Raw genomic sequence first — 18,823 nt, 5'->3', positions numbered from 1 at the left:
CCTGTCAGTGGGAAAACACTGTGCATGTAGCTTAGTGCTGGAGATTGAATACAGGTCCATATGAGTGTTAGCAAGCATTGTGTCTCTGAGCCAGTCCCCTGAGATTTCAACTTTTTAATGAGCCGGCATGTGGAGTCGGGCTATGACACAGTGGTAGAGAGCACTCGCTTCACATATGCAGGGCCTGAATTCAGTTCTCCGGACTTCAAGAAAACAAACGGAGAGACATGCACATGGCCTAGCCTTCCAAATATGCCTGGTGTACTGAGAACTGTGTTTCTCCTTGGAGTGCTCTGTAGATGGTAAGCTAATAAGGCAAATTCTCAGGATCCCTAGATAATGGAGTGCTAAGCACCATGTCACTATTTTCCTTTCCATAGTGTCAGCCCTCAAGTTGTTTCTGCGCATATGATTGTAGGTCTGTGTTCTTGTCATTTGATCTTTTCCCACAGAATGTATCTCTCTGATGCCTTATCTTTTCCTGCTTAGCATGTTCTGTTTGCACTGGTCCTTGTCTGGTGCAATCAGTGTTTACTGTAACTTTTACTTTTAACTGTTTTGTGTCTTTGTTTCTAAAGTATGTTTCTTATGGACAGCCTGGATTTAACTGTTAGGGCCTTTATAATATGTGTGCTACAGTGTTCCTCTTATTTAACATGCTCTAAAGGTACAGTGTACTGAGCAGTGTTACTCTGTTTTAATCCTCTTATCTGCCCCTGCCCCCCCCAAAAAGTCCCCGTTGCTTTCTCTGCTCTAGGTGTTTTCTTGCAGTCTCTCCTGGACTCTCACCACTGTTAAACCTGTTTCCTCCTTTTCCACTCCCTCCCCTGGCTGGCAGGAGGTCCAGCCCTATTCTCTCCTTGCTCAGTCATTGACTGTTAAGCTCTCTGTACTGAACATCAGGGAACAATTGGGAGCTGATGTTTACACAAGATTGAGACAGCAGCTTCTCTGAATAAGGATACAGGGAAGACAGAAATCAGCATTTGAATCTTCACACATTGCACAATAAAATTATGCCTTTGTAACTCTGAATTTGTTCAGTCTAACGACCCTGGTACTGGCTGGTTTTGTGTGTCAACTTGACACAGGCTGGAGTTATCACAGCGAAAGGAGCTTCAGTTGGGGAAGTGCCTCCATGAGATCCAACTGTAAGGCATTTTCTCAATTAGTGATCAAGGGGAGAGTGCCCATTGTGGGTGGTACCATCTCTGGGCTGGTAGTCCTGGGTTCTATGAGAGAGCAGGACAGAATTGATGTAGGTCTGCTAGTCAGGATGACATTTTAAAATATAAATTAGTCATATCATCTTGTACTCAAGTTTTTAACATAAAATTTGTCTTGAATTTATGACACTTTAGGTCAGTACTAGTTCATGTGTAACAGACTGATTTTGCTTAGATAGCTGCTGTCCTTGACTTGGCTTTCAAATAGATGCTAGCGGTCTTGAAGACACCCTGTGAACCTACAGTTAAGTCTCTTCCTAACAGTTGATAGTTTGTTCTTTTCAGTAGCTATGTGTGGGTGTTTGGTCTGCCTTTCCTCTTACAGGCTGGGCACTTGAAAATGCTGGTTTATGAAAATATCAAAGCATTTATTGTCTCAAATGTTTGTTTGACTAAATTTATGATTTATTCATTGTATCTAGAACATTTACTAATTGCACAACTCTGACACTCTGCAAAGGGCTGTGGTGTAAGGACTAAGTTTCTTTTTACAGTTTGTTTTGTTTATGAAATTCTAGTTCTGTATTATGAACATACTGTGCCAATTCAGGACTTTGTTTAGTTGTCTGAGCTGAGAGGTTTAATAATAATAGATTTTTCCCCCCGAGACATGGTTTCTCTGTGTAGCCCTGACTGTCCTGGAACTCACTGTAGACCATGCTGGCCTTGAACTCAGAAATCTGCCCGCCTCTGCCTCCCAAGTGCTGGGATTAAAGGCGTGCACCACCACTGCCCGGGCTTGCTTAGATTTTGTGTATCATTTCTGTAATCCATTTTTTGGAGCTAGACTGAGGCCTATATTTTTTAGCATCATGTGTATGCTTTCAGTGGCAATTATTAAAATCATAAGATGGAAAACCGGGCTCAAGCTCTTTGTTCTTGGGCACCAAGGACAGACAGACTATGTTGCTGTTGTCTTCTTGGTGCCGGCTGTCATCCCTAGGACTTCTTCTTTGCTTTTTTCCCTGATGTTAGTAATTACATGGAAGGATAGAAAATAAGATTCCCTCTCCGTTGGGAAGGGAGGCTTAGCATCAGTGTTAAGTGATTTGGGCTTGGGCATCTTGTGACTTAGTTTGCCTGCTTCCAAGGCAGGGACCATTCTGAATGTTTTTTGACAACTTGAAAATATATTTGAATTTGCCATTTGAAGTTTTTTTCACAGATAAAATTTAACCTACATTTTTTCCTTAGTATGTTTATGTATTGGTGTGAACCTTTTTTAGTGTTGAAGTCATTAAAGAAACATTTCGAAGTGTGAGTTTTTCCTTTTTGTATTAACAGGCAGGCAGTGGTTAAAGGCTCCCTTCCACATCCTTTTGCCTTGACGTTATTTGAGGACACATTGTACTGGACTGACTGGAATACACACTCTATTTTGGCTTGCAACAAATATACTGGCGAGGGTCTGCGTGAAATTCATTCTAACATCTTCTCTCCCATGGATATACATGCTTTCAGCCAACAGAGGCAGCCAAATGGTAAGTGATCTGGATTTTTAAATCCCAGTTTGGAACAGCTCTTTAACCACTCTGATGTCTGGCTTTAATGAGGCACAAGAGGAGAAAGGGCATATCTATCTGCTGAGTTTATACATGTTCATGTTATTTTCTTATTATGCTTGAATGTGTTCATGTGAGTGTGCTCAAAAAAATACCAACCTACTAGGAAACCTCTGTTAAGCTAGCTGGTGGATTGCAGCACCTGCCTGTGCAGAGTAGGTGGCCTGCTTAGACACTGGCCTGTACAGGGTAGGCGGCCTGCTTAGACACTGGCCTGTGCAGGGTAGGCAGCCTGCTTAGACACTGGTGTGCGCTCCTCCCCTCGCATTCATGCAGTTTTCTTTTCCACTTGCTTCTGGTTCTGGTTACCCTTTTCAAAGACTTGGGCCTGTGTCTGCTGACAACAGCCCCTTGTAGGAGAGGAATGGATTTGGATTTAAAAGGAATATGGGAATGCTGAATGCTTGGCACTGGAGTGTCAATAAGTGTCTGGCTGTGTCTGAGTGTAGTTCAAATTGTTTTTATAGCCAAAAGGAAAAGTGCTTGGGTCTTGAGCTTTTGGGTATTTAGATGGGGAGATAATCAAATATTGTGTGTTACATTCAATGACTGTGAGTCCATAAGAACATTTTAAAATAGATGTGTTAATCTTTGTAAAAGTAAATATTGATTTAGTCTATTGTGAACTTTGTATTCACCTGGCTAGTCATCAGAAAGTCTCCTAACCTTACTTTAAACGTCACAATTGATCCTTTGTCTTACAAGTTTGAGAATTTTATTTTTGATGTTCTGTTTTATGTTCTTGTGTTATGCTGCTCTCTGTATTGTCTTTCCCATGAATGTTATGTGAATGTATCCATTGCTGTCATGTTCACAAACTTGGCTTTTTTTTCCTGTCTCTGTCTCCTGTTCTCTTTTTTTTTTTTTTTTTTTTTTTTTTTTACTAATTTATTTTATGTATGTGCATACACTGTCCTCTTTAGACACCCCAGAAGAAGACACCAGATTCCATCAGATTAATCAGATGGTTGTGAGCCACCATGTGGTTGCTGGGATTTGAACTCAGAACCTTCAGAAGAGCAGTCAGTGTTCTTAACCCCTGAGCCATCTCTCCAGCCCCTGTCTCTTGTTCTTTCTTGCTTTAGTTCTCATTTTATTTTGTAGTGCTAGAGGCTGATCTTAGGCCTGGTACATTCTAGACAATTACCCAAACCACTAAGCTACAACTCAGCCTTTAAAAAACTTGAAATACAAACAGGACCCTACATAGCTCCCAGTGGCCCTGTCTTACTCTACCGGAGACAGAGCTGGAGCTCTCCGCCTGTGTGGGAATTGCGGGTGTGTGCCCTCTGCCTGCCTTCCCTCCCTCCTCTAGTGCGCTGAACTTAACCTTTTCACCTTATTCATGGAAAGGGATGGCTTTCCAGCATTCTGACTGCATTTCTACTGCCTCCCAGTGCCTGGTCTCTAAGCTTTTATTTTGAAGGCTTTTTACCACACCGAAAATGTTCAGAATGTCCTCTCCTGTCATGCCTGCTAGGCCCCATGCAATTTTAAATGCCAAGATTAATTTCCTCCTTGATTGTAGTAGATAATGTGCAATATAATATTTAGCTTTCTTATTTTCTTCCCATTTTCGTAGCTTATTATTTTGGCTTACTGCTAAGTTTATAAGCTCCACTAGGGCAAGGGCCTTCTGCTTTTCTTTTTGGTTACTCCTCTTTGGATAGAAAATGCTAAGTGAGTTCACTAATTAATTCCTTTCCTTACAGATGGTTGGTAGTCGAGCACCTGGATGAAATTTGGTGGTAATTTTGGTTTATCACAGTTGCTCATGTTATGGCTGTTAACCTTTGTGTATCTAGAGTAAGTGAGGTCATCCCTAATCATTGGTATTAATCAGTGTGATTTATATTTGACAGCTACAAATCCATGTGGAATTGATAATGGTGGTTGCTCCCATTTGTGTTTGATGTCTCCAGTCAAGCCTTTTTATCAGTGTGCTTGTCCAACTGGAGTCAAGCTTCTGGACAATGGAAGAACCTGCAAAGATGGTAAGGTGGTTATTACCCAAGTACGGGAGTGGAATTCTGAGAGTAGCTGGATTCTCTATGAAAAATTTTATATTTCTTTTGTAAGCTCTAGAGCTGTCAGTACTTTGAGAGGCTGGTCACTCAGGAGGTTAATAGCAGGGATGGCTTATGTTTTGTGACATCTTTTATTTTTATTTTATGTTCTCTCATTTGGCATAAAACATGCTGTTTCTTTAATACTATTTAAATACTTAATTATTAAATACTAATTCATATTAAATACTAATTCAGTACTAACTAAATATTTAAATACTATTTCTCTTCTTTGTCAAATTTCACAGCCACTGAAATCTCCATTAAGTCTTGTGAGAAGAGAGTACTATGTCTCGCAAGCATATACCATTGGAGATAAGCTGAAGGATAGTTAGCCATTAAACTGTAGTCCATGAAGAATAAAATGAGATACATGAGGCTTTTATCTTTTTAATGATGAGTACATTAAGAAAAAATTCCTTACTGTACTATTAAAGTACCTTATGTTTTTAGCTTCACTGGTCCGTTTTGCCTCTTCTCCTCACTCTTAATTCCCTATAGACAGAGGCTGTTGCAGAAGGCACTGGCCTAGGACAGTGTGAGGCTTGTAGTTTGGGGAACAGCAGCTCTTCTTTCTCTTAATGAGGGTGTTAATGATTCTTCCCCTATGGGTCACCTTTCTCTGGCAACTAGCAAAACCTGGTAGGAAAGTTGTCACATGTGCAGTGGCTTCGTCATCTACATCTGAAGAGCAGAGGTCCAGAGCTTGGGAGAGAGAGTTCCTGGCAAGAAGGCCAGCGCGTCAGTGAGGTGGAATTGAGATGTTTATTAGGAGTTGGCCTTGATAGATTATCCTCAGTCAGAGGTGAAGCTGGCCGACTCTCCTCAGTTGGTTTCCATGGTGAAGGCTGATTTGATTTCAATTTAAACAGAAGGCTTTTTGTAACATTGCTTTTCTGTTTAGAAATGTACTACCTTGACTTTGAAAACAAGGGTTTATTTCAGAAATCAAGTTTGTCTTCTCCCTCACAATGGTACAGATGTATACAGTTAGCTGGCTTTGGGTTTCAGACGCATATTTGGCATCTAGTAGCCTTAAGTTACCTGTATTGTTTTGATCACTTTGCTCAAATTAGTAGTTCTGTGAATTGTTTGTGAAGTTGAACTGACTCCTTTTGGCATCAGCAGGGGCAGGGAGCTGTGCAGAGTTACTCCTGCTCTGCCTGCAGTTACAATTAGATTGTTTCCTGCAGTTTAGATTGCGTGTATAATCAGCACTCAGGTCAACACAGCTCATACTGAAACTTGTCACTCCTCCTTCTGTGTTTCCAGTTATAACTCCAAATTCATATTTAGGTTCATATGCCAGCACTTTTTAGACACATATTTTAGTTGGGATTTTTTTCTCTTTAACCTTGCTTATTTCTTTTACAGTTTACATATTGTTTTTCATTAGCCTCTTAGGTAATTATTTTGCTGGTGGTTTACTTGAACATTAAAATTACAAAAAGATTGCACTTAATGTCCTAATTTTTAATTGTTTTCATTTGATTCTAAATATTAAAATATTAAATGTTAAAATATTTCAGAAATATGGTTTATAATTCAGTATTTTTAATGATAAATTGGTTGATGCTTATTTAATACTTTTACACTTAGTACCTTCGTGAATGTTTTATCTGTTTATCTTTATTTTTTGCATCAACCTTTACACATTTAGCAGACTCTCAGCTGAGTGGCTCTGTTTGTCTCAGTTTGTATTCCCACTTGACCCACATTTTATTGGCTCAAGTACTCTTAACCACTGACGTGCTTTATAGACTCCTCTCCAGTGCTGCTGTCCCATCTCCACCGCTTCTCTTGTCCTCAGGTCTGTCAGGGTTAGCTCTGTATTCCTTTAAGACCGTGCCACTGAGAGAATTTATATACTATAACATTCTTTTATTTCAAAATTCAGTTTTAAACATTTCTTTCTCTAGATTTTTTTATCATTGTATGTGCATCATGTGTATGTGTGTACATGTATGAACATGTTTTTGCACACACTTGTTCATATGTATGGGTGTACATTGAGGCCGGAGAACCTCCATGTGTTGCTTCCTAGGTGCCAGTCACCTCCTTGATTTATTTATTTTTTTTGCGGCAGAACTGTGGCATGGAGTTCTCCAGTGAGGCTAGCTAGTCTGGGCAGCCATGGTCCCAGGGATCTGCCTGTCTCTACGTCTCTGCTAGGACAGCCATTGCATTGCCACCAACACTGACTGGCTTTTGTATGTGGGCTCAGGGGATCACCTTGGGTCTTCATGTTTATAAGACAAGCACTCTACTGTTTTCCCAGCTTTTCTAAAGAATGCATCTTGAATAAAGCATCTGCATTTTGCAATTTTTTCTCCATTAATACTTAGTTGCTAGGTATAAAATGTCTAGTGATTATCTCTACATGCCCTTAGTATCCTGGGGCTGTTAGTAAATGACAGGTGTGGATCAAACTTGATTCAGGAGAGGTTAACTGTGACGGCGCTTGCCCTGACTCTTCTGCTTCATGGTATCACTTTTTAGTTCTACTCTAGAGAGTTGGTATTCTTTTAAATTGAGTTAATTTTTATTCCTGAAGACATTGGCACTCTTCTACATAGAGTGGCCAGATTTTGCCTGTGGCTTTCAAAAGATTGGTTGATTTTTCTTTGTTGTTTTAGGTGCCACTGAACTGTTGCTTTTAGCCCGACGGACAGACTTGAGGCGTATTTCTTTGGATACACCAGATTTTACTGACATTGTCCTGCAGTTGGAAGATATCCGGCATGCCATCGCCATCGACTACGACCCTGTGGAAGGTTACATCTACTGGACTGATGACGAAGTGAAGGCCATCCGTCGCTCCTTCATAGACGGGTCTGGCAGTCAGTTTGTGGTCACGGCCCAGATTTCCCATCCTGATGGTATTGCTGTTGACTGGGTTGCTAGAAACCTGTACTGGACAGACACAGGCACAGATCGGATTGAAGTGACAAGGCTCAATGGGACCATGAGGAAGATCCTGATTTCTGAGGACTTAGAGGAGCCCCGGGCTATTGTGTTAGATCCCATGGTTGGGTAAGAAGTGTTGACTTTAGTAATCTGTTTTCTACAAGTACCTAGAGGCGCAACTCAGGTGACAAGAACTCCCAGAGTTTATTGTTTTTCAGTAAACAATTTGCATCAGCTTTAGAGTGTAGTAGTAAGAATATGGTCTCAAAGAATTGCCACTTTAAAAGCTTCTTGACTGTCTTGAGGAATTTATTTCTGCGTTAAGCTAGACTTGCTGATCTGGGTGTGGTTTGATGGTTTTGCACAGATTGTATCTTGGTTGTGAAAAACTGTGGAAAGAAATTTTCAAAAATTTCCCCCCTTTTCCCAGCAGATTTGATTTTATCTATTTAGTTGTTATTGCGAGAATTATCTTACGTTATAGTTCTGATGAATGTCTCACTTTGCAAAACCTCTGGAATAGCCTTATTTTCCTTTTCTGTGAGGTTTATTTGAGGACTGATATAGTGACAGATGTTATGCCTTAGTGTACATCAGCTCTTTAGAGCCGTTTAAACATCCAGGAGCCTCAGGTATTACTTAACACCACCGGGAGTATTAGTTATTTGGGGAATTCAGTTTGTCACCTGACTATGTTAGGTAACTTTCTGTACCGGAGATGACAAGCCAGCAAGCAAGAAGGCCACGACATGGGAAGGAACAGAAATGTAGTAGAAAAAATATGTGCAGTTATGGAGACTCCATTGGGAGACATTTTCAACAACTCCAGAGAGTAATTTTGATCTGAGAGTGTACTTATATACTGCTGTGATAAACATTAGAAACTTTTTCCATGGAAGCTTAAGTCCTGTTATTTTTCTTCCTTCCTCACATGGCACTGACTGATAGGTAATGTAATGATAGATAATGTAATGTGTGGGGTGGGCTTCATGTTTTTGTTTTTTTTCCTTTATAGGTACATGTATTGGACAGACTGGGGAGAAATCCCAAAAATTGAGCGAGCTGCTCTGGATGGATCTGACCGCGTAGTTCTTGTTAACACTTCCCTTGGCTGGCCAAATGGTTTAGCCCTGGATTATGATGAAGGCACAATATACTGGGGAGATGCCAAAACAGATAAAATTGAGGTTTGTTTCTTTTTAAAAATATGTAAAACTAATTTTGTAATGGTTTCTGGGTCAGTAGTAGTTTGGTTCACATAGCCTCTGGGAATCCAGGATATCATTTCCAGAAATCTTCCTCAGTGTTCACAGACCTCGGGACAGTGGGTTATCTTCCACCTAACCCTAGGGTTTCTGAGTTATGTTGGAACAGGAAATGTGAATTCTGTTGTTTCAGGTCTGATCAACTTTTGTAAATGATTGGCTTTGTTTTTCGTGAAGCTCCTGCCTTAATTTTCTACAGCCTGTTTTCTGCAAACCAAAATTATATAAGATCCATACAAGAAAACCTGGCAATCTTACCTCAGGAAAACAAAGTGCACGTGTGTGCATGTATGTGTACAACTTTTTGTTGTTTTTGGTGTTGGATTTGGTGGCAGAATACAGTAAGTATTCTATTGGTTACATGAAACACACATATTGTTTATGTAGACATGGTTTCACTGTGTAGACAAGCTAGTTCAGACCCTTGACTCTTCTGTTAGCTTTCCAAGTGCTGGGATATAGGCATGTGTCACCATACCACATTAAAAACGAATTTTAGATTGATGTGTGGACTATATGGGAGGAATAGCCAAATCCTAGGAAAAGGAATAGCCAAAAGTTTTTTGTCAACTGATAGAATTAAGTTTGCGGGAAATAGAATTACAGCAAAAATAACCAGTGATAAATATTTTATCATAATGTTTTGTAAATAACACATCCTTGATGCTGAAAGTAAACTAGGCTATGCTTTTAGGGATGCATGATTTTTCATATAAAGAATGACTTTGAAGAAAAGAACTCTATAGACAGCCTCTGTACCTTATGGATACACAATCGAAACTATGGGGAAGTTATTTTAGAAAGGTAATTCTGAGGCGTGTTGGGGACACTCTGGGAATAATGAATTAAAGGGCCTTTCTTCCAGAGTGGAAAGTTAGAATTGAAGGAACCCATTAATACTTCACCAGTCCCAACTATTGGAAATTGCACCCCCCAACAACTGGTTTCTATTAGCAAAGCTCTGTAATGGCCTAACTGTGTAACATTCCTCTGTGTTATTAGAGTTTCAGTGCACCATCCCCCATCCCAGTCCACGGTAGGATTTGGATTCTTGGCAGCTGGAAGGGAGTGCTAATGTGACAGAGGTGATAGATTGATGTTTCGGAGAGGCTGCTGGCTCCTTTTGCTCTAGTATACATCACTCATCAAGCCACAGGCCCTTCCTTCACAGTGTGTGCTGTGGATCAGGTGTGGATGCTACATGATCATATGGGAAACAGTTAAAGCCCATGTATCCTACAAGAAGTGTCTAGTCTTAAAGGTTTTTCCTTCTTTTTTTTTTTTTTTTAAAGATTCATTCATTTATGTATATGAATGCTCTATCTGCATGTACACCTACATGCCAGAATAGGGCATCGGAATCATTACAGATGGTTGTGAGCCATCCTGTGGTTGCTGAGAATTGAACTCAGGACCTCTGGAAGAACAGCTAGTGCTCTTAACTGCTGAACCATCTCTCTAGCACCCTTGAAATTTTTCACAAGGGGGAAAATGCTTAATTTATTATCATCTAGAGGTGTTTTAAACATTCATTATTTGGTTTTGTCATTGGTTTATTGTGAACAGTTAATTGGCTTGAAAAGAAAGGCATCACTTCTTATAGAGTGCATTCTCTTCCCCATTTCTAGGTATTGTATTTTAGACACATAAATTTAGTCAAAGTCATGATAGTTGAGGGGCATTCAGATATATGAGAATTTACTAATACAATGAGTACATAATAATTGGTTAAATAAACCTTACTGTGTATACAGTGGTACTGTTTGTCTCCTTTTCCTTTTTCTACCTCTTCCCTGTGGTATTATCTGCCCCCTGCTTAACACTGCAAGGCTTTGGGTTCTAGCTCACAGCTGTTAGTTGTATAACCCCTCAGACATACCTAGAACACAATAGTTACTCCTATTTTTTTCTTCCAATAATTTTTTTTATTCACTTTCCATCCTGATCACAGTCCTCCCCCCTCCCTTCTCAGTGCCACCCTTACAAGTCCCCCTCCCGCCATTGCCCTTGGGTACTCCCCTTGGGTACCATCCCATCCTGGGGCATCTCATCTCAGCAAGATTAGGCAGATCCTCTCCCACTGAGGCCCAACCAGGTAGTCCAGGTAGGAGAAGGGGAAAGGACAGGGAAGAGAGACTTAGCCTCTTGCTCCAATGTGTAGGCTCCAGGTCCAGATCCTGGTTGGTGGCCTGGGCTCTGTGAGTCCCTGTGGGCTCAGGTTAGGTTGACTCTGTAGGTCTGTGTTCTCCACTACCCCTCTGGTTTTCTCACTTCTATCCCCCAGTCTTCAACAAGACCCCGTGAGCTCTGTCTTGACACTTAAAATCATCTTCTACAAATAGAGGCAGAGCACAGGATGACATTAATGATGTCATGTTTTAAGCAATGGCACCATGCTTCTTCCATATAAAGATGTGTATGTAAGGATGCAGTACATTCTGCATCTGCCTCCATTAGCTGCTCAATGAAGCCTCTCAGGAGACAGTTATGTTAGATTTCTGAATCATTAATAGTGTTGATAGTAACTGTGTTCATAGCAGTTACTCCTAAATAGGAGTAACTGCCTTCTTCCCACAACCCCTTTCTCATCCCAGCCTCCCCCCACCTCCCGCCCCATCTTGATTGTGTTACACAGGCTCTGTTGTCCTGGGCTGCAGTGATTTTCCTGCCTTAGCCTCAGAGGGTTGGGACTAAAGTGTGTCTATGTCTTGCAAGGGCTATATCTTGCTTATTAATTCCTTTTTATACTAAGTGTAAAGTTGCTCATGGATGGCAGACTGAGTTGCGTTAAGAGCATAGCACTTCATCTAGATTCATCTTCTGTAACCTGAGGAGGAAAAGCCTTCACCTTTTTTAAATTTTTTTTTTTTTTTATTTATGGGAAAGGGAAATAAAGGGAAGTAAAAACACTTTATAAAATTAAAGATTTACATGGAAAAATGTTTCTGATAAACACGTTAAAATTGACAATTTTCATGGAAAATTAAGGAGTAAAGACATGTAAAGCATTGCTAAATTAATTGGAATAAGGGATAGAAACATTTTATGATAGAATTGAGATTTACGTGGAAAATATTTTTGATAAAATTGTAGAAAAATGTAGAAAAATATGTTAGAATTGAAGATTATCATGGAAAATTTTATATAGATATAATAATGGTAGGCATAAAAGTATTCCTAAGTTGATTAAAAGTAGAATTATAAACATTTTCTGATAAACTTGAAGATTTACATGGAAACTATTTCTGATAAAATTGTAGAAATATATAGAAAAGCATGTTAAAATTAAAGATTATCATGGAAATTATATAGATAAAATGATAGGCATAAAGATAATTCTAAGTTGGTTGAAGGTGGAATTATGAACATTTTCAGATAACATTGAAGATTTACATGGAAAATATTTCTGGTAAAATTCAAGAAATAAATAGACATGTTAAAATTGTCTATTTCATGGAAAATTTTACCTAAAAAATGGTTGATGTAAAAACTTTCTAATAAAAAAAAAGCCAGATGGTGGTGGCGCCCACCTGTAATCCCAGAACTTGGGAGGCAGAGGCAGGCAGATTTCTGAGTTCGAGGCCAGCCTGGACTACAGAGTGAGTTCCCGGACAGCCAGGACTACACTGAGAAACCCTGTCTTGAAAAACCAAAAAACAAAAACAAAAAATCAACTTTTTAAATTAATTAAAGGTGGACTTAGAAACATTTGTGATAAAATCAAAGATTTACATTGGAAACATTTCTGATAAAATAGAGGAAGTATATAAAAAGACATTAAAATTGAAGATTATCATGAAAAATAATGCAGATAAAATGGTAGACATAAAAGAAATTACTAAATTAATTAAAAGGGGAATTACAAATATTTTCTGATAAAATTGAAGATTTACATGAGAAATATTTCATTAGTCTGTGTCTTTTTATTGGGGAGTTGAGTCCATTGTTAAGAAATATTAAGGAATAGTGATTGTTGCTTCCTCTTATTTTTGATGTTATTTTTGTGTTTGTGTGGGTATCTTCTTTTGGGTTTGTTGGAAGATTACTTTCTTGCTTTTTCTAGGGTGTAGTTTCCCTCCTTGTGTTGGCATTTTCCATCAGTTATCCTTTGTAGGACTGGATTTGTGGACGGATATTGTGCAAATTTGGTTTTATTGTGGAATATCTTGGTTTCTCCATCTATGATGATTGAGAGTTTTGCTGGGTATAGTAGCCTGGGCTGGCATTCGTGTTCTTTTAGGGTCTGTATGAGGTCTGCCCAGGATCTTCTAGCTTTCACTGTCTCTGGTGAGAAGTCTGGTGTGATTCTGATAGGTCTGCCTGTATAAGTTACTTGCCCTTTTTCCCTTACTGCTTTTAATAGTCTTTCTTTGTTTAGTGAATTTGGTGTTTTGATTATTATGTGCCGGGAGGACTTTCTGTTTTGGTCCAGTCTGTTTGGAGTTCTGAAGGCTTCTTGTATGTTCATGAGCATCTCTTTCTTTAGGTTAGGGAAGTTTTCTTCTACAGTTTTGTTGAAGATATTTACCGGGCCTTTAAGCTGTAAATCCTCGCTCTCATCTATACCTATAATCCTTAGGTTTGGTCTTCTCATTGTGTCCTGGAGTTCCTGGATGTTTTGAGTTACCAGCTTTATGCATTTTGCATTTTCTTAGTCTGTTGAGTCAATGTTTTCTATGGTATCTTCAGTGCCTGAGCTTCTTTCTTCTATCTCTTGTATTCTGTTGTTGATGCTTGCATCAATGGTTCCTGAATTCTTTCCAAGGTTTTCTATATCCAGAAATGTCTCTCACTTTGTGATTTCTTTATTGTTTCTACTTCCACTTTTAGATCCTAGATGGTTTTGTTCAGTTCCTTCACTTGATTGTTTGTGTTTTCCTGTAATTCTTTAAGGGATTTTTGTGTTTCTTCTTTAAGGGCTTCTGCATGTTGACCCATGATCTCCTGTATTTCTTTAAGGGGTTTGTGTGCTTCCTCTTTAAGGAAGCTCTTACCTGTTGACTGATGTTCTCCTATATTTCTTTAAGGAAGTTATTTAAGTCTTTCTTGAAGCCCTCTATCAGCCTCATGAGATACGATTTTAAATCCAACTCTTGCTGTTCTGGTGAGTTGGGGTATCTGGGACTTGCTGTGGTTGGTGGGAGAACTGGGTTCAGATGTTGCCATGTGGCCTTGGTTTCTGTTGCTAGTTGTGCTTACCTTCTGGTTATCTCTGGTGCTAGTTGGTATTGTTGTCTCTGGCTGGGGTTTCTTTCTCCTGTGGGCCTGTAAGCCTGTGTCCTTACTCCTCTGAGCTGAAAAGTGAAAGCACTGCTGGGAGATCACTCCCTCCTGGCAGGCTGTGGAGTCTCCAGGCTCCCTGGTGCAAATGGCAACAGGAAGACTTCCGTCCCAGCTGTTCCACTGATCACAGCCACCTTTTTTTTTTTTTAAGATTTATTTATTTTTTATATCTAAGTACACTATAGCTGTCTTCAGACACCCCAGAAGAGGGCATCAGATTCCATTACAGATGGTTGTGAGCCACCATGTGGTTGCTGACATTTGAAATCAGGACTTTCAAATGAGTGGTCAGTGCACTTAACTGCTGAGCCATCTCTCCAGCTCAAACCTTCACTTTCTATCCTCTGACTAGTTGTGATTATGAAAGCATATGCCCCTGTGTGCCCATCTCTGTGTACTTGAGAGTGAGTAGGCAGATGACATCGAAGGTTACAGTTGTGTGAAAGGTGTGTAATTTAGAAGTTTAATTGTTAGACTCTTGTTGTACAGCAGCAGTTTGACTTCGTCACCCTAGTGTGGATGGTAAGATCCCTTCCAACCCTGCCTCCTAAGAAAGCCCCCTCCCTCCCGTGTTGCCGTGCAGTGTTCAGGAGTAGGAGCTGCTTATTCCTGGGACTCTTAGGGAATACCAGGCTATGGGAACCCTGTTTGCTCTGAAGACTTAGAGCTTATTTTGGATAAAATATTTATAGTACACTTGAGAAGAGCACGATAGTTATCTGTGAAATTATTCTGTGGCACAGCAGTTTTTTGTGTTTAGAGTAGAGGACAGAGAGGTGCTCAGAAGACTTGTCCACACTGGCCTCTGCCACGCTAGTGGGTAGGGAGGAGCCGTGGATCTGTTTCTCCCTCTTCTTGTTGAAGGGACAGATGCTGGTAGTGCTGTGCTGAGTAAGGATTCATAGAAACAAGGCGGAAGAACAGAGAGCCCTAGCTTTCAGTCTGGATTCTTTTTTTATAGAGCTGTGGAAAGGTAGATTTTCTTGATACTTACAGACGTCTTCTACAGATAGAGGCAGGGCACGGGATGCTATTAATGATGTCACTTAAAAAAGCAGTGACGCCATGCTCCTTGCATATGAAGATGTGTAGGTAAGGATAGTGAGCTTCCTCAGCTTGGCAGCTGTGGGTGGTGTTTACTGGAGCGAACTCATGCTTGCCCTGCTGCTCTGCAGAGCATGGGAAGGCCCCGCCCCCCGTCATGGTGCCTTGCGGACACACTCCCTCCTGAGCACTTCCGTGTTCCTGAGCCTCCCAGCAGTGACTGTAGTCTTTATGGCTTCCTGGAGTAGCAGAAAGAAGTTTCAATTTTTCTGGAAAGGGAGATGTTAAAACTCTTTATTTCTCTTTTATATGACCTTATAGTAATTGGAAAACCATTGTTATTTTGACAACATTCACATCTTCTTGGTCGGCCCCAAACATGGTTTGCATCTAGTACCTGCAATACTGCTCACTAGTAGCAAAGACACGTTATTGATACTTTAAAACAGTCTTAGCTGTGATGTAAAATTAAGACAGTACTGTTAACTTGGTTTTGTTGGTTTTGTTTTTAGTCTTTGAGAATGAGTTTCTACATTGCTCAGACTGTCCTCAATGTCACCTTCCTTGGTCTCCTAAGTGTTAGGAGATTCCAAGACTGCATCACCCTATCCAGTTAGGTTGTGTTTTCTTGATGATGCTTTCTCATTGTACATGCATTTAACTAATTGGGAAACAATTAAGTTTTGATTACTCTTTTAGCAAAATAGTATCATAACTAATATTTCTTCAGTTGCTTTTTCTGATAGTGTAGCGACACTTGGTAGTTACTGCTAAAAAAGATTTTCTTGCCTTGAACATGTGTAAATTTGTTTGAAATCTCTTATTGTAAGGTCCTTTACTTTGACAATACAGTAGCTGTAGGTTATGTAGTCCAGATCTGATTATACCTGGCACTGTTCCCCCCCCCCCCCCCCAGGAAAAGAGACAGATTATTAGAACCTTTCAATTCCAAGCATTTTTTAATAAAGAAGTATTGTCTGTGTTGTGTTGAAAACTTGGCAGTTGGTGAATGTTCTGTTTCACATTCTGAACCTGCAGTTGCTGGTCTGCACTTTCCTCTGATGACAGCTTCCTCTGCTTTATCAATACCCTAATGAGGAGATTTCTTTCCCAAGTATTCTGATTTCTTTTTAAAGGAGTTTCTTTGTCTCATATTTTTAGCCTATATAATGTGCAAGTCTGTCAGAAACCCATAGACCTGTCTGTGCTGCTTTTCCTTGGTGCTGGCTTAATTTCCCAAATCTTTGCCTGTTTGTACTTCTTTACCACGCTCTGTTCATATTTGTGAATTTATATTTTCCTTCATATCTTCCTGACATCACGGAAAGATTGATAAAAACTCTGTCATTGAAATCTTAAGCATTTTTTTGCCTTATCCTATTACTTTATGTCTTTCAGGGACATATAGGGGTTCATTATAAGTTTGTGACCTTTTGAAAGTTCGTTGACATAATACAGTCATAGAAACATTTGCTGTGCTGTCACCTACAGAACCAGAGCAGTCCATAAGCGTGTGCTGCTGCTGTCCCGTCAGGCTCTGGGCCTGGCACTGCAGTGCGGACAGGGGGGCCTTGATCATAGGTGCTCTGCGCTCTCCTGCGGCCTCATGAGGCAAGACGACTCACTTCGATTAGGTCCCTTTATAGTTTCATCTATAAAATTTCAGAGCAGTCTAATGCATGCTTGTACTTAGCATTTTAGTAGCCTAGTTCTAAACTTGCTTTTTCTTGAGCCATTTAAAAAAAATTTGCTGCGGTTTTGGTTTTACATCCTGTGTTTAATATAAAACCATTTAATATGGACAGTAATACTTTTAGTTTCAGTCCTAGTCTTTTTAAAGTACTTTATTCCTGGGCTGTGGGCATAGCGCAGGCTATGCACTGCCCTCCCTGCCTAAGATTATTCCTTTGAGCTTTGAGCTCAGGGGAAAAGGTATTACTCTCTTCCCTTCTTGACAGGATGGAATCTGCATCTTGAAGTTTATGTCAGTGTTAAGTAGGGAAGAGTGGTAGTCTCAAAATTTTTTGAAACATTTTACAATATAAGGCCCTTACCTTCATTTTTTATTTCATATTTAAGAGAGTGACCTTAGATAATTCACATAATCTTTAGTGTTTATATTTTGGCCAGCAAGACCACTTGAACTAAACAATGTTTAAGATTCTTTTTAGCTATACCAATTTCTGATGTTTATTCTCTTAACTGTCTCTTAGGTTAAGAAATGATAATTTACTTTCCTTGGGAGAATTGCTAAAAGGAATTTGGATTGCAGATGGCATATTTTTTGTTTTTTTATTTGCTTCACAGTAATTCACTATTAATGTAAAGAAACTTGTTGGGAGCTGTAGCTCTTTAGTAACTCAGTTTTTCTGAAAGGCCCTTTTCTGCTAAGCTATCTGACTTCTCATGGAGAGGAATGATCAGATGTTAATTCACTTCAGGTAGCAGACCAGTGATAGACTGAGGACATAATTTCTTCAAGTCTAGCTTGATGAGCCTGTGAGCTTATTTTGACTGAGTGGTTCCTATGGGAGAATGGGCAATTTAAAGAACAGTCTCCCTCTCAGTGGTTACTAACATCGTATATATTCTTGAGGAAGGCGGGGGCCTCATCTTCCCCCACTCCCTTGCTCACCTTATTGACTCATGAGTCCTTCATTAATCACCTAGTGAGCACCCCTTCACCCCTGTGATGGTTTGTGTCTGTTAGGTTCAGAGAGTGGCATTATTTGGAGGTGTGGCCTTTTGGAGTGTACGTGGCCATGTTGGAGTGGGTGTGTCACTGTGGGTGTGGGCTCTAAGACCCCACTCCTAGCTGCCTGGAAATCGACCTTCCACTAGCAGCCTTCAGATAAAGATGTAGAACTCTCAGTTCTGCTTGCATCATGCCTGCCTAGATGCTGCCCTGCTCCCACAGTGATGTTGATGGACTAAACCTCTGAACCAGTAAGCCAGCCCCAATTAAATGCTGTCCTTATGAGAGTTGCCTTGGTCAAGGTGTCTGTTCACAGCAGTAAAATCCTAACTAATGTACCCCATTTCTGTAAGAAAATGTTAATGAGGATTACCTGTGGGTAATCACAGCTGCTCTGATTGCAATGGCCACGTCTCCTTGTCCAGAGGACAGTGTCAGCGCTCCAGTATACAATCTCTTCTGTTACTGACACAAGTGATAAGTTTAGTAAATATTTAAAGCTGTTGGTTGATGTTTGCCAAGTATATTCTTTTAAACTAATAGCGTCCATTTAAAATACTGAAGATTGTTTGGGGTTTTTTAGATGTGGGAATCTACTGTAGATTTAAAAAGTCATTGATATTTTTATTGTCTTTAAAAGGGTTGGAAAAGGTAAGTGGGTAAGTAAGTAATGGCAAAAGATCACTACTTGGGAACTTCTTGAGAAGGAGTTTGCCAAAGACTGAGTAGTTAATGGGTGTAGAAGTTTTGACTTTTTACATCAACTTACAGGTAT

At 39.9% G+C, this 18,823-nt stretch overlaps 1 protein-coding gene across 3 annotated transcripts in view; it reads left to right on the top strand.

The window, feature by feature from the left end:
• Lrp6 (LDL receptor related protein 6) overlaps window positions 1-18,823 on the top strand; it is a 132,637-nt gene that overhangs the window by 57,482 nt on the left and 56,332 nt on the right. For all 3 annotated transcript variants that reach the window (XM_052175101.1, XM_052175100.1, XM_052175102.1), the window contains 4 exons: window positions 2,511-2,707; window positions 4,651-4,782; window positions 7,491-7,887; window positions 8,777-8,948. In XM_052175101.1, coding sequence (XP_052031061.1) covers window positions 2,511-2,707; window positions 4,651-4,782; window positions 7,491-7,887; window positions 8,777-8,948 — 898 coding nt within the window. The remainder of the gene's footprint in view (window positions 1-2,510; window positions 2,708-4,650; window positions 4,783-7,490; window positions 7,888-8,776; window positions 8,949-18,823) is intronic.

The sequence above is a fragment of the Apodemus sylvaticus genome, chromosome 2 (genome assembly GCF_947179515.1).
Source record: "Apodemus sylvaticus chromosome 2, mApoSyl1.1, whole genome shotgun sequence".
Lineage (NCBI taxonomy): Eukaryota > Metazoa > Chordata > Mammalia > Rodentia > Muridae > Apodemus > Apodemus sylvaticus.
This window is presented reverse-complemented; position numbering and strand designations above follow the sequence as displayed.